The sequence below is a fragment of the Rhineura floridana genome, chromosome 7 (assembly GCF_030035675.1).
Source record: "Rhineura floridana isolate rRhiFlo1 chromosome 7, rRhiFlo1.hap2, whole genome shotgun sequence".
Lineage (NCBI taxonomy): Eukaryota > Metazoa > Chordata > Lepidosauria > Squamata > Rhineuridae > Rhineura > Rhineura floridana.
The window spans coordinates 92932216-92948893 of NC_084486.1; the positions used below are offsets into that span (position 1 = coordinate 92932216).

General features: G+C 43.2%; 1 protein-coding gene across 2 annotated transcripts in view; it reads left to right on the forward strand.

Moving 5' to 3' along the window:
* Positions 1 to 16678, forward strand: part of STAG1 (STAG1 cohesin complex component) — a 261776-nt gene that overhangs the window by 196955 nt on the left and 48143 nt on the right. Inside the window, exons 16-19 of one of the 2 annotated variants that reach the window (XM_061636504.1) lie at positions 1771 to 1874; positions 15140 to 15232; positions 15344 to 15433; positions 15620 to 15823. In XM_061636504.1, the coding sequence (XP_061492488.1) occupies positions 1771 to 1874; positions 15140 to 15232; positions 15344 to 15433; positions 15620 to 15823 (491 nt within the window). The remainder of the gene's footprint in view (positions 1 to 1770; positions 1875 to 15139; positions 15233 to 15343; positions 15434 to 15619; positions 15824 to 16678) is intronic. The other variant, XM_061636505.1, reaches the window with a different exon arrangement.

Genomic DNA, 16678 nt, shown 5'->3' on the forward strand with positions numbered 1-16678 from the left:
ACTTGCCATTCATCAAGTGAGGAACTGGGAGTGTGACGGAATCCTTTTTGTCTGCCCTTCCTTCACCCATTCCTAACATTTTCACAGATTTCCATTTACTGAGCCTAGCAGTATAGACTAAAAGTTAATTTATACTATGGTAAGGAGAATTTTAAAATGAATAATATAATGCTGACCAATATTTTATTTATTTATTTATTTATTTTATTTGTTAAATTTTTATACCGCCCCACTAGCATAGCTCTCTGGGCGGTGTACAACAACAAATACAGATATATACAATAAGATCCCATAATGTAATACAACAAGAACATATATAACAGAATGAAAAATCTAAAATCAGTTACAGCAAATTTTAAAACTAAATTAAAATTAGATTAAAATGCCCTAGAAAAGAGGAAGGTTTTAACTTGGCGCCGAAAAGATGACAATGTCGGCGCCAAGCGCACCTCATCGGGGAGACTATTCCACAGTTTGGGGGCCACCACTGAGAAGGCCCTAGTTCTTGTTACCGCCCTCCGAGCTTCTCTATAAGTCGGAACTCGGAGGAGGGCCTTCGATGTAGAACGCAGTGTACGGGCAGGTTCATATCGGGAGAGGCGTTCCAACAGGTATTGTGGTCCCGCGCCGTATAAGGCTTTATAGGTTAAAACCAACACTTTGAATCTGGCCCGGAAGCGTATTGGTAGCCAGTGCAAGCGAGTCAGAACAGGTGTTATATGTTCAGACCGCTTGGTCCTCGTTATCAATCTGGCCGCCACGTTTTGCACGAGCTGTAGCTTCCGAACTGTCTTCAAAGGCAGCCCTACGTAGAGCGCATTGCAGTAATCCAATCGCGAAGTTACCAGAGCATGTACAACTGATGTGAGGTCCTCCTTGCTCAGATAGGGACGTAGCTGGGCTACCAACCGAAGTTGGTAGAACGCATTCCGTGCCACCGAGGCTACATGAGCCTCAAGTGACAGGGAAGGATCTAAAACAACTCCCAGACTACAAACCTGTTCCTTTAGAGGGAGTGTAACCCCGTCCAGGACAGGGTGTATATCCACCATCTGATCAGAGAAACCATCCACCAACAGCATCTCAGTCTTGTCTGGATTGAGCCTCAGTTTGTTAGCTCTCATCCAGTCCATTATCGCGGCCAGGCACCGGTTTAAGGTGGCATACATGGTTCTCCTCCCTCTCCATTTTATTCACAATAGCCCTGTGAAGTAAGCGAGGCTGAGAGACTGTGACTGGCCCAAGCAAGCTTCATGGCTGAGTGGGGATTTGAACCCTGGTTTCCTAGGTCCTAGTCTGACACTCTAACACAAAATGATCATTTTCTAAGGTCTGTTTTTCATATAAACAGAGCCAGTGTGGTATACTAGTTAAAGCTCAACATGAAGTGTTGGACATCATGCTAAACTATATTTTACAGCGGGGATCCTGTAGCTCTCCAGATGCTGGACTACAGGTCCCATGCAGCCCTAACCAGCATGTCCAATTGTACTATTTATACTAATTGTATTTATACTGTCGTATATATTTAATTATGGTAATACTTACGAAACACCATTGTTTATGCTTATCCTGACTTGTGATGTTGACCTGCCCTCTGTAATTCACGTTTTATGTTAGCATCAGATTGGGAAAAATTAAGTCATTTGTAAACTGGTCAATAGTAAAATGAAATGTTAAGTATGTTGAACAAAGATTTTTGGTTGTTGATTGTTTCATAGACTAGTTGTCTGAATTTCATTGGCCCATTTTAATTTCTTTCATCTCTAGCAATGTCTGATCGGCAGGAAAGTGCACTTATAGAGCTGATGGTATGTACAATTCGACAAGCTGCAGAAGCACATCCTCCAGTGGGCAGGGGAACTGGGAAGAGGGTAAGTTTTATTATTTTTCACTCAGATCTTTTCTACACCTAAGGCATATATATTTTATTGATATGCAGTAGTTCTCAGTAGGGAACCAATAATTCAAAATCACATATTAGGAAGTAGTATTTGAATACAGACTATTGACACTTAATATAGTACATCAGTGCCTAGTATATCAGTGCCCTTTTACAAGGAAGCTCTCTTAGTAGAATTGAAATCTATTGGCTAACGACAATTCAGAATTATTTCTCTACAAAGTTCCCCGGGAGATTAATGGCAGCAGAAGGATCCTGCAATAATTGAAAAATAGGATTTGGGGAAGACGGCAGTGGAGGTGATCGTGTGTAAAAGTATTGATAGAAGCCTTGCCCACATTGCTGTGCATGTGGCTTATAGGCTGATGCATTTGTTGAGTATGGGGGAGTGCAGGTGGCCAGGCATGCATTGCATCAGCCCATCGGCCACATGGCACAGCACTATACTATACTATACTCTAGCACATGGGTTCTCAACAAGGGGGGAATTCCCCCTTGGGGGGAATTTTAGGGTTCCAGGGGGAGAATTGGGACCACTATTCAGCAAAGTGTGATGTCCTGTAGATTATGTACAATCTGTAAAATTGTAGTTTGTTTTTAATTTAATCCGCGACATTCAATAAAGTTTATTGAATGTCACAGATTAAAATTGATTCTTGAACATGCAGCATTATTTTCATTTGCAAAATTAAATTATTATTTAAAGACCAGAAAGTGCTCCAAGAAATTCTGTTATAATATAAACTAAGAATTTTTTCTCTCACGAGAAACACCACCGTTACTCACGAAACGTCAACACACTATGAGAGACTATCTTGGGAAGGGGGGAATTATATTCTGAACAATGGTGAAAGGGGGGAATGGAGCAAAAAAGGTTGAGAACCACTTCTCTAGCATAATAGTTTGCCTTTTGATTAAGGCAGCTCTCTATGCTGTGTGTCTTTCAAAAGCAGCATCAGATTCTCTCGTAGCTGCTGTCATGATTTCAAATATGCCTTCACTGTCCTGCCTAATACTAGAATCAACATGTGCACTCCATGTACAAACCTGACGGTCCTGAAATCCTATTGACCTTCATTTTTGTCAAGTTCATAGAGAGCCTCAACAACCCTATTCCCAGTTTCTTTAGTGGTTTTAGCTAAGTCTTTTGTGAGCTGTAGATCTGTCTTCCTCCAGTTCCTAAGCCTAGCTGCTGTGGAACAGCCAGGACCAGGAGGCGGGGCACACACCTATGTCCAGGACCACCTGGACCTGCTTCTGGAGATGTTGTGGCATCATATACGCAAGAGCCCTGGAGATAGTTGTTGTGGGTGCTAATCAAGAAACAGGAGTGCTAAATAGTGGTGGTCTTTGCAGATTTGGTATCTGTCCCTGGCTGAAGGGTCCTGAGAAGGGCAAAGAAGTCTGCCCCTTGCAAGACTTTCCCAGGGCAAGTGATGAGGTTTGCCTGGACATTGCCTTTTAGTTGTTCTGGGAGGAATCCTCTGATTCTAGTCAGCAAAAATGGTGCTGTTTGGGAACTCTCTCTCCACTCTAGAAGGATGGTTGCCAGTTTATTAAAGAATGGCATCATCCTAGGTTCAATTCCCAAGCATTTGTTATGGGTTGTGATATCCTTGAACTGCTTTTTCAAGGAATGCAGTTTCTCTCAGAGAGCCAAATGGACATGGCATTTTTCCTAAACCGAGCTAGTCCTTCCTGGATGTGTGGAGATGCCCAAAGATTGATTGAAGACCCTCACCTCCTCTTCTGTCCAAACTTTTGTTCTTGTTCTCTGTGAGTGTCATGGCCCCATCAGAGGACTCCTCAGATGAGGATGACTCGGGAGTAACAGCAGCAGACCCAGGAGCAGCAGGAGACACGGAGGAGCCTCCTGAGAATCCAGCTCCTTCTGCCCCTCAGCTGCAGAGCACCCCAGGGACAGCAGAGGCCCTGCAGCCAGACACAGACAGTGAACAGGATACTCCCCCCTCACCTGCAGAACGTAGACAGCAGAAGGTCAGGCAGAAGAGAGGCAGGCCTGTCTCCTTAAGGCCCAAACGCTGAGGGCTCACACCTGCTGTCCATCCTGCTCTTTATAAGGCACACCTTGGCTGCAGCTTGTTGCTGACTGCAACGTCAGGCGTGGCTTTGTGTAGACCTAGTTTCCCTGCAGCATCTCTTTGACTGACCTCCTTGGCAATTGATCCCGGACCTCCACTGACCTCGCTTCTGGACTTCTGACTCGGCAAGTACGCTTCGGATAGGCCTGGCAGATTTACAACCCGACTGCTGGCTAAGGACTTTCCTTCCCTGCCAAAGACCCAGGAATTTCCAGCCCCCCCTGATACTGCTGATGCAGTGTAGAGCTGACAGTGAGGCTCCCTACTGAGAGTCAAAGGGTGGAGTGGGCTGGGGATCCTGGGTCTCTCCATCAGACATAGAGAATCTGTGGCTCAAGGCATTTTAGTGCCATCGCTAAGGCTCACCAATGTGTCCTTTAGCATGTGGGAGCACCCTGGAATGGTAACTTTTAAGAAAAGGAAATATATGAACCACTAGCACTGAAAGATTGCCTCCAAAATAAATCCAATTTAAAGCATGTACTCGCATTAAGTTGCCAGCGTTAGGCAGTGGTTGGGACTACAGTCATGAAACTTAATAGCACCATGTAAATTGTTCACCGTGTGTTTGAACAAGAGATGCTAATCACTCTGAAGTTGCATACTCGAGCAAAAGCCTTTTTTAAAGTCTGACTTTAGTGTTGATTGAGCTTTTTCTTAGACTCATGGGATTTTGTGGTGTTACCATCAGAAGTGTGAATTTCTTTTTTAACCTCAGCAGTTTTAAATGTGCTAACTATGAGAGTTTTGTGTTCTCCCAAAAGCTATTCGTTTTTCCCCTCTTAACCGACATAAGCAATTTTTATAAAAGTATCTTTGACTATCACTGTGCACTTCTCCATTGTACATTGCTGATTCCCTATTCATCTCTTTATAGATGTTAGGTACTTTATAGATGTTGCTTTACGTTTTCTTTGTTTTTATATCAATCTTTATTAAATTTCTTCATCCATTATTAGTTTCATATGGTAAAAAGAATATTGGCAACAACAGTAAGCACATATATTTCAATACACAAGTTCACGAATACTATGCACAGAAACACTCATTAAAAATCAGTTAAATATTAAACATTCATAATTCACTAATCTGCTCTTTAAATTTTTTTATTATCAAAATATAAATAAGCATATATCAGTTCCCTTCAGGTATTCCTAACTCTTTTCTTATATATTGTTTAACTGCTGTCCATTCTCCCAGTTAGTCCTCCTATTTCTTTAACATAATTGCTAATTTAATAATTGATACTTGTTCTCATATTTTCCTTGTTAGCTCTTTTTTACCTGGCTTTTATGTTTCTTTCCACATTTTAGCACACACATTCCTTGCCAGGGTTAAGATATACAATATTTGAGCTTGGATGCTCTTAGTTATTCTTATGTTATTTACGTAGTATAGGAGACATAAAAGTGGGTCTGCAGTTGTTTTCGTCTTAAATATTTCATTTATAATCTACTTATCACCATCTTCCAATATTGTTTCACTTAAAGTCTCCCTTGACATTATTGCGCAACCACTTCATTTTGCATTGCTACTTTCCTATACATCCTTTTATAGATGTTAAATGCGGTTGTACTGCGGTTGCTTTAAATTTTCTTTACCTTGCAATGCAGTAGTTGTGAAATAAAGCTGTCTGCCTTGCCAGGGAGGGCTTGTAGTAGCAGTATAGAAAAAAGCTGGTTGCCAGACACAGTTAGGAGTGAGGTCTTCGGGAAATGTACCACTAGCAGCTTACTTTTGAGAGTGGCTTCATTTTGCAGGCACTCTTTCATCACAGCAACTGACTTGGTGGAGCAGGCAAACAAACTATGCTTATAGAAGTGTGCTGGGTTTGCATGTAGTGCCAAGCAATAGTTAAAACAAACCAGGGTTCATAAGCCAACAACAAAACATGGCTTGAGATCATGGTTTGTTGGAAGTTAAATCATAGCTAAGCTGCTCAACAGGATTCAGACAATGAAGCAAACCATGATTTAATAAATCATGACTTAGCTTTTCATGCAAAGCAGGCCAATGTGCTGGTATTTATCACTAATGTGCATATTTTAATATTGTTTTTTATTTTATTCTTAAGCCAATATTGCCCTCAAAATAAGAAACTGGAAGATTACAAATTACTTTAACAAGTGTAAATCTCAGAGAGTGAGCAAACAGAGCAAACAGGGAGAGCTAACAGGAGTTTGGCAGAGGAGGTGTAGGGAGGAGGAGACAGACAAAGACAAAGAGGGCTCTGAAGCCATGCCCTCTGAAGGGCTCCATAGCAGCTTAATTGGAAAGGGTGTGGTCTCATAGCTGCTGGCTGAAGGGCGTGGCCTGATAACTGCTGAGTGCAAATAGGAGCAGCTATGTGTGCTGGGAGTTTTCATTCTGTTTGCTGACTCCTAACTGAGCAGACCAGAGGGAGCTGTGTCAGCTGGTCCAGAGGAGATGCAAGCAAGCCAGCTCTCAGACAGCAAGCAAACAGAGAGAGCTAACAGAAGTTTGGCAGGAGAGTTTCCTAAAAAAAAAAAAATCACTTGTACACTGCACCACGTACCAGTGGGACTTTCCTATTTACCCTGAAGTAGGACAGGACAAAGCATAGGTCATTCCAATACAAGTAGAAAGAAAGAAACAAAAGGCAGTAAAGACTATGGACAGGAAGGACACTCCAGTGGTGGTGACCTGCAAGATGTGTGCAATGTTTGTTTTCTTGCCAGAGAACAACATGAAGCACATGTGCAACATGCAAGCTGGTGGTACTGCGGGAAGAAAAAGTGAGGGGCCTGGAACAGCAGATGGCCACACTGAAGAGTACAAGAGAAGATGAAGAGTTCTTAGATAGAATGCTGGAACAACAGCAAAGAGAAGTACTAGAGGTGGAAGAACAACAGCATGTTGAAACAGAAGAGACTGTTGTGGAGAGCAACAATGAAGTCGAGGAAACTCTGTGGAAAAGGGTGTCAGGAGCAGAAGAGAAGAGCTAGAAGACACCTTTCACAGGTAGAGCTACGGAACCACTTCCAGGCACTTGAGGATGAGATAAGAGGACAGTCTGCAGGGGAAGAATTACAGGAGACCTCACGCAACAGCAAGCGAGAGGCTGAAACTCAATCAAGCAGAGGCAATGAAACCACGCCCCATGACAAGAAGAGAAGAGTAGTAGTGGTGGGAGACTCCCTACTCTGTGGGATTGAAACCCAAGTATGCCGAGAAGATCCATGGACTCGCCAGGTATGCTGTCTCCTTGGAGGACAGATTAGAGATGTGACAGAAGGGTTGCCATCACTCATAAAACCCACTGATAGATACCCCTTCCTTCTCATCCATGTGGGAACGAATGATACTGCCAAGTGGAGCTACAAAGAAATCATGTCAGACTTTGAAGCTCTGGGAAGGAAACTCAAGGACTTTGGGGCCCAGATAGTTTTCTTGTCCATCCTTCTAGTACTCATAAGAGGAGTGGAAAGGGAAAGAAAAATACTCCAGGTGAATGACTGGCTATGAAAGGTGGTGCCAACACGAGAGATTTGGATTCTGGGACCATGGGCTATGTTTTCTGGAAGATGAACTGCTGGCAAGTGATGGGTTGGACTGGGAAGAATGTGTTTGGCCACAGCGTAGAGAAATTCATCAGGAGAGCTTTAAACTGAATCCTAAAGGGGAGGGAGATATAAACTTGGCTGTAACAACTAACAAAGGCTTGTATACAGTAAGTGGAACTGAGGGAATGGCTCTAACGGAGCCCAGTATAAATCTTCCTAAAAATGTAGGAAGCCAGATTGTAATTCACATAGTCTTCAACATCTGTATAGTAATACCCAGAGCATGGGAAACAAACAGGATGAACTTAATACAGCAGAGTAAATACAACTTGATAGGTATAACTATCAAGTTATACCTGTCAAGGGGAACAGCTGCAGCACTGGGGGATTGGAGAAGACCTGCCCTGGGAGTGAGTACCTGAGCATCTGGGTGCTTGCTTGCTTGCTCCTCTGGGTTGCTGTCTCTCGAGACAGCTGAAGTCCCTGGTAAGTGTTGCAAGGACTGGGACCCCCTGCCTGACCCTGACTCCAGAGAGAGGCTGCAGTCAGTCTTGCAGCCTCTTGCATCAGGGCTGGGTCAGGGGGCATAAAAGCCTGGCTGCCCTTGGGAGGCGGGTCTGCCGCCAGTGGGATCACCACCAAAGGGGATTGCCTCTTATGGAGTCCCAAGGGCAAGGGCACTACCTCCTTTTTTAAAAAAAAAATCAGTCTGGAGGAGATTGGTAGTGGGGAGTGTGTCTGGTGCATGTGTAGTTGCTGCACACGGTGACAGCCTGTGCAGTGAACTGAACCATAGGAGAAAGTTGCCAGATGCCTTCAGAGTGAGAGTCTGTAACTGGCAGAAGACTGGCCCTCCCTGGGTGAGAGGTGGGGGGGGGAAGAAAAGTGCCCTGTGTGAAAAATATTGAGTGGGTCTGACTGTTCCCAATTTTCTCAGAGGCCTACTGGGATAATTGGTTCAAGTAGGTTTTATTGGAGGGCTCTTGGTGGGTACATATCAGGTGTTTAGGAGGATACTTAGTAAGGAGGAATATGGGTAATGCCACCCAATTCAGTGATCATGGGTAGAGGCAGGTATAGCCATGGGGAGGTGATGAGCTGCCCTAGAAGATGAGGGTAAGGCTATCTATGCCTTGTTCCTTGCTGCCTCTCCTCTCCTGGACGGGTTCCTTGTTGCTCATCTGCTGTGCCCACTGGTCTGTGTGTGCTGTTGTTTAATGCCAGATCGGTACACAGTAAGACCACAGTCATCCATGATTTGATCATGGACGAAGGTGCTGATTTCGTGTGCATTACCGAGAACTGGGTGGGTGAGCTGGGAGGAGCTGATCTGACCCAGCTTTGCCCACCTGGATACTCGGTGCAACACCAGCACAGGCTGCAGGGATGAACGGGGAGGAGTTGCTGTGGTCTATAGAACTTCCATCTCTGTCACCAGGAAACCACTCTGTCTTGTAGCTGGCTGTGAGGGTCTGCACCTGGTGTTGGGCCAAGGAGACAGTAAACTAGGGTTGCTGCTGGTGTACCATCCACCCTGTTGCCCGGCAGCTTCTCTGACTGAGCTGGTGGAGGCCATCTTGGCTGTGGTATTGGAGGAGCCCAGAACAATAGTCCTGGGTGATTTCAATGTCCATGCTGAGGCTGCCTCTAGTGTTCCAGCTTGGGACTTCATGGCCTCCACAACGACCATGGGGTTGTCTCAAGTTGTCACTGGCCCAACGCATAGGGCATACCCTCGACTTGGGTTTTGCTCCAGATGGAGGAAGGGGTGGTCTGGAGATGGGGGGGTGGATGTCACCCCATTGTCATGGTCAGACCACTTCCTGGTGAAGTTTAGGCTTATGGTTCTGATCCTCCCCTACAGGAGTGATGGACAGATTAAGATGGTCCGCCCCCAGAGCCTATGGAATCCACAGGATTCCTGAATGCCCCGGGAGAGTTTCCAGTAGATAGAGCAGGTGACCCTGTTAAAGCCCTTGTCATGCTGTGGAACCGTGAGGCACATCAGGTTGTTGACACAGTTGCCCTTGAGCGCCCTCTCCATCATTGTGGAGCCCATTTGCACCCTTATACACCAGTGAGCTAAGGGCAATGAAACAGGCTGGATGACGGCTAGAGTGCAAGTGGCAAAAGACGTGCTGTGAGGCTGATTGGGCATGAGTAAAACATCATAACAGTGCCTACTGTGGTGGTGAGGACAGCGAAGAAGGCCCACTTCTCTGCCACTATCGCATCCTCAAGTAGCCATCCAGTATTCCGTAATGTCAGGAGTCTGTTGACATCAACTCCAGGAAATGGAGTTTTAGACCCTTTGGAGGCCCACTGTGAATTGTTTGCTAGGCACTTTGAGGGTAAAGTTGCTTTCCTCCGTAGCAATCTTGATGCCTCATCCACATCTGTTGCAACTTCTTGGGAACGGTTTCAGTTGATGCGGCCTGATGACGTGGACAAGATACTTGCGACAATGCAGCCAGCAACATGTCCTCCCAACCCTTGCCCTTTTTGGCTTATTAAAGCTTGCCAAGGGGGTTGACCGAGTGGATCCAGGGTGTGGTCCACACATCATTGCGGGAGGGAGTGGTTACAGCCGCCCTGAAAGAGGCAGTGATTCGACTGCTCCTGAAGAGGCCCACCCTGGACCCATTGGTTTGTGACAACTACCATCCAGTTGCAGATACCCCCTTTTTGGGGAAGATGATTGAGAGGATTGTGGTGCAGCGATTGCAAATACTCCTGGATGAAACAGATCTTGACCCATTCAAGTCTGGTTATGTGATTGAATAGGCTTTGGTCATCCTGATAGATTACCTTTTTCGGGAGAACGACAGGTGGAGTGCGACCCTGTTATTCTTACTTGATCTCAGCAACGTTTGATATCATTGACCATAGTATCCTCCTGGTGAGATGGGTATTGGAAGCACTGTTTTACAGTGGTTCTGATCCTATCTCCAGGGTTGTTTTCAGAGAATAGCATTGGGTGACTGTATTTCAGCACCCTGGCAGTTGTGCTGTGGGTTGCCGCAGGGTACCATCTTGTCGTCCATGCTGTTTAACATCTATATGAAACCCTTGGGAGTGGTCATCAGGAGATTTGGGGCAAGGTGTCATCAGTATGCTGATGATACCCAGTTCTATTTCTCTGTAACATCTGAATCAGGAGAGGGCATGCAAGCCCTGGACCGGTGCTTGAACTCAATGAGGGCCAATAAACTGGCAGTCAAACCTAGCAAGACAGAGACACTATGGGTTGGTGGTTCCTGAGTTCAGATAATTGGTCAGTTGGCTGCTTTGGATGGGGTCATACTCCCTCTGAAAGAGCAGGTCCATAGTCTAGGGGTGCTCCTGAATCCATCTTAGTTGCTAGAAGCCTAGGTGACCTCAATGGCTAGGAGTGCCTTTCACCAGCTTCATATGGTAAGACAGCTATGGCGATTTCTGGACAGGGATAACCTGACAACTGTTGTCCATGCACTGGTAACCTCCAGACTGGATTACTGTAATGTGCTCTATGTGGGGCTACCCTTGAGGTTGGTCCGGAAGCTGCAGCTGGTGCAAAATGCGGCAGTGAGACTGCTCACTGGAGCAGGTTATCACCAACATGTCCCTCCGCTGCTGAAGGAGTTGCACTGGCTACTTATTAGCTACCGGACTAAGCTCAAGGTTCTAGTTTTTGTGTATAAAGCCCTATAGAGCTTGGAATCAGGATACCTTATATAGCCAGTCAATCACTGCACTCTGTAGGTGAGGGCCTCCTGCAGTTACCATCTTGTCAGGAGGTCCATTCTGCACAACATAGGAAACTGATGTTTAGTATTTAGCCTACCCTTTGGAATTCCCTCCCCTTAAATATTAGACACGCACCATCTCTCTTATCTTTTTAGCTCCTACTGAACATCTTCCTTTCAACAAGCTTTTTAAGGAGAGACCTTATCCCAGTCTGCATCCGTGTTGGAATTGCTTTTTAATATATTTTTAAACCTTCTTTTTTAAATGTTTTTAAAGCTTTTTTAAAAACATGTTTTTAAAGATTTTTGTTTTAATATATTTTAATGATTGTTGTGTTTTAGTATATTTCGAAGTTTGTTTTTATGATGCTTTAGTGCGTTTTTAGTACTTTTGTTTGCCACCCTGGGCTTCTTCTGGGGAAAAGGGCGTGATATGAATAAGATAGATAGATGGATAGATAGATAGATGGATAGATGGATAGATAGATGGATAGATAGATGGATAGATAGATGGATAGATAGATGGATAGATGGATAGATGGATAGATAGATAGATAGATAGATAGATAGATAGATAGATAGATAGATAGATAGATAGATAGATAGATAGATAGATAACTGAAACTTGGTGGGATGACTTCCATGACTGCAGTACAGCTATTGAATGATACAAAGTTGTTCAAAAAAACCCCAGAAGGAATTGAAAGGGAGGCTGAGTAGTTTTATATGTTAAATATATATATCCCTGCACAGAAATATGGGAGGATGAGCTTGGTAGCTCCACTGAGAGCATCTGGATTAAAATAAATGGGGCAAGGAATAAAAGGAAGATGGTAGTTGGAGTCTGCTACTGATCATCCAATCAAGGAGAAGACTAGGATGAAACTTTTGAAAAGCAAACTGCCAATGTTTTGAGGAGGCATGATGTAGTAGTGAGACTTCAATTACCCCAATATCTGTTGGGAGACAAACTCTGCCAAACACGGCCCCTCCAAGAAATCCCTGACTTGTCTTGGAAATAACTTTCTTCTAAGAAAGTGGAGGAAGCAACTAGAGGATCGGCTGTCCTTGACTTGATTCTGACCAATATTGAATATTAGGCAGGCACCATCTCTGCTATCTTTTTGGCGCCTTTTGAAGACTTTTCTTTTTCAACAAGCCTTTTAAGTTGAGAGCTATTCCAGTCTGTGTCTGTGTTAGAATTGCTTAATATGTTTTTTAATAATGTTTTTAACCCTTTTTAAAAAGGTTTTTAAATGTATTTAACGCTGTTTTGTCTTAATGTGTTTTAGGATTTGTTTTTATGATGTTTTAAAGTGTTTTTAGTGCCTTGTTTGCCGCCCTGGGCTCCTGCTGGGAGGAAGGGCGGGATACAAATTAAATAAATAAATAAATAATAAACCAATAGAGATAACTTGGTGGATGAAGTGGCAGTTACGACTCTGGGGGAATGTGACCATGCTATACTTGAGTTCTTGATTTTAAAGGAAGCAAAAGCTGAGAGTAGCCATACACGTACCCTGGACTTCAGAAAAGCCAATTTTAATAACCTCAGAACAATGGTAAGGTTGGTTCCATGGCAAGCGACCCTAATGAGAAAAGGAGTCCAAGATGGGTGGGAGTTTCTAAAAAAGGAAATTCTAAAGGCATGGTGGCAAGCAATTGCATCAAGGAAAAAAGGGGGAAGATAGCAGAAAAATGCAGCTTCACAGAAAGCTTAGAGACAAGCTGAAACTAAAAAAATGGCACATTAAGGAAGTGGAAGGAAACCCAGACCACAAAGGAAGAGTACAGACAGGTAGCACAGAATTGCAGGGATGGCATCAGGAAGGCTAAAGCTGAGGTTAGCAAGAGATGCCAAAAGCAACAAAAATAATTTCTTCAGGTACATCCATAGTAAAAGACACAGAAAAGAAATGGTGGTACAGATACTCTGTGAGGATGGCAAAATTATAACGATAAAGAAATGGCAGAACTGCTCAATTCCTACTTTAGCTCAGTCTTCTCCCAAAAGAGCGTCTATGACCCTCCTAGGAAACGTCAAGTTGAAGGGGCAGGATTGCAGCTGCAGACTGATAGACAAATGTTCAATCACTTTGATCACTTTGGATGAGTTCAAATCTCCAAGACCCAATGAACTGCATCCTAGAGTATTGAAGGAACTGGCTGAAGAACTCTTGGAACCACTATCTATTACCTTGGGAAATGGTGTAGGATGGTAAAGTGCCAGATGACTGGAAGAGGGCTAACGTTGTCCCTATCTTCAAAAAGGAGGATCCTGGGAATTACAAACCAGTCAGTCTGACATCATTCCCTGGGAAAATTCTGGAGCAGATTATTCAGTGGTGAACCTGAAGGACCATGAAAACAATGCTGTGATTACCAGAAGCCAACATGGATTTATCAAGAACAAATCCTGCCAGACTAATCTTACCTTAATTTTTGATTGGGTAACCTCCCTTATAGACTGTGGGAATGCTGTGGACATAATATATCTCAGCTTCAGCAAAGCTTTTGACAAAGTGCCCCATGATGTTCTGATTAGCAAACTAACTAAATGTAGTCTGGATGGAGCAACTATCAGGTGGATCTTCAGTTGGCTATAGAATTGTACTTAGAGTGTTTCTCAATGGTTCCTTCTCAAACTGGGGGGAGAAAACGAGCAGGGTACTCCAGGGGTTGGTCCTGGGTCCAGTGCTCTTCAACATTTTTATTAATGGCTTGGATGAGGAGGTGCAGGGAATGCTTATCAGATTTGCAGATGATACAAAATTGGGAGGAATAGCTAATACCGTGGAAGACAGAAATAAAATTCAAAGTGATCTTGATAGGCTGGAGTACTGGGCTGAAAACAACAGAATGAAATTTAGCAGAGATGTGCAAAGTTCTATATCTAGGAAAAAGAAACCAAATGCACAGTTATAAGATGGGGGGGGATACTTGTCTCAGCAATACTATATGTGAGAAGGGTCTTGGGATTGTTGTTGATCACAAGCTGAATATGAGCCACCAGTGCGATGTGGCTGCAAAAAAGGCAAATGCTACTTTAGGCTGCATTGACAGAAGTATAGTTTCTAAATCGCATGAAGTATTGGTTCCCCTCTATTCAGCATTGGTTAGGCCTCATCTTGAGTACTGCATCCAGTTCTGGACACCACACTTTAAGAAGGATGTGGACAAACTGGAACAGGTTTAGAGGAGGTCAGCGAGGATGATCAGGGGACTAGAAACAAAGTCCTATTAGGAGAGACTGAAAGAACTGGGCATGTTTAACCTTGATGGGAGATATTATAGATATGATTAAGTACTTGAAAGGTTGTCACACAGAGGAGGGCCAGGGTCTCTTCTCGATCATCCCAGAGTGCAGGACACGGAATAATAGGCTCAAGTTACAGGAAGCCAGATTTCAACTGAACATCAGGAAAAACTTCCTAACTGTGAAAGCACTATGACAATCAACCAGTTACCTATGGAGTTGGTGGGCTCTCCAACATTGGAGGCATTCAAGAGGCAGCTGGACAGGCAGCTGTCAGGTATGCTTTAATTTGGATACCTGCATTGAATAGGGGTTGGACTTGAAGGCCTAACAGGCCCCTTCCAACTCTATGATCCTATGAATTCTATGATTCTGTGATAATCATTTACACGGCAGTATTCCCAGCTGGAAAATGTAGTTTTGACATAGCGGTATTACAACGGACTCCACTTAAAACACCTTTATAATAAAGATTTTAGAAAAAACAAGTTTAGGCTGTTGTCACATTTTGTGCCTGTTAGGTTAAATGATTCTAATCGGCCAAGTTTCATTGATACCTTTTTAAAAATGTTTCAGCCAAAAAGTATACTCCAGCTGTTTTTGTTGTAACATACTTCTATTTTTTATAGGTTTTAACAGCAAAAGAAAGAAAAACTCAGATAGATGATCGAAACAAACTAACAGAACACTTCATTATTGCACTTCCAATGCTACTGTCAAAGGTATATTCACTACAATGTCATTTCCTAATATTAATTATATAATTCCTTTTCTTAACCTGAATATTTATTTTCCTTTTCTCTCTCTCTCTCTCTCTCTCTCTCTGTTGCCAGTATTCTGCTGATGCAGAAAAAGTGGCAAACCTTCTTCAAATCCCTCAATATTTTGACTTGGAAATTTACAGTACAGGAAGAATGGAAAAGGTATAGTATATGCAAATAACTGCTCTGGTTAACTTTCAAATGTGTGCGTATTACTGATTCATGCTGAAGGTTCTATATTAGATAGCCGTCTAATGTTGCTGTCTTGTGGTACTTTCATCTTTAGCTAACATAGAGGAATTTACTATACACTTTAAAAAATGACCAAATTTCTTCTTTGTTCCACAGCATTTGGATGGCCTATTGAAGCAGATTAAATTTGTTGTAGAAAAGCATGTGGAATCAGATGTTCTTGAAGCCTGCAGCAAAACATACAGCATTCTGTGTAGTGAAGAATATACCATTCAGAACAGAGTTGACATAGCTCACAGCCAGCTCATTGATGAATTTGTGGACCGATTCAACCATTCTGTAGAGGATCTTTTGAATGAGGTGTGGTTGAAATCTTTTTTCCTCACATTCAAGTATCTACCTACCTAATAGTGCCAGAGCATTACTAATCATAACTATTTTTGTTTGTTTGTTTGTATCCCAGAACACCAAAGTTTCTATTTATATTGGGGGTGTAAAAGACAGAGGGCCTAGACACAGAGGTGGGTGGAAAAAACATGAATGTGTTTGGCACAAAAGGAGAAGGGTCCATTTCTGTTAGATGATATGGTGGTTCACTTAGTAGAACACTGTGTGAGGCAAGGAAATTGATCCCTCAATATGACTGTTGCTTTCATTGAATTTGAAACTGGAAAAAGTTTTGTGATTATTTTGTACAGTTATCTGTCTTCAACAACTGTGGGAATGCAGATATAGGGCAAGGTGGAAAGTTCAATTGAGTAGCTAGAGCAGGCATAGGGAATATGTGGTCCTCCAGATGTTACTGGACTAGACCTTCCATCATTCTTGACCAGTGACTGTGCTGACTAGGCCTCATGGGAATTGCAGTCCAACATCTGCAGGGCCACAGGTTTCCTATCCCTTAACTAGAAAGCAGAAATTCACAGTAAGACCCATTTCCATTTTTGCCAGAGGCTCTTGGATGACATTCCTTATAATGATATATTCAAGCAGTATCCAGATTTTAAGTGGGCTTTCTCTGCCCATCTCCTACAGTCACACAACCTTGTAATAAACGTTCCTACCAAATGCAACATCTAATGCTGAAAAGGAAACTATTTTGTAGTGTCTAAGGAAGGTGTAAGGGGATGTCCATGTAGTTGCCCCACAAATTTCCAGAATGGGGATACTACATTAAAGGCAATACTTTCCCAGAGACACCAAGAAATAGAGGAA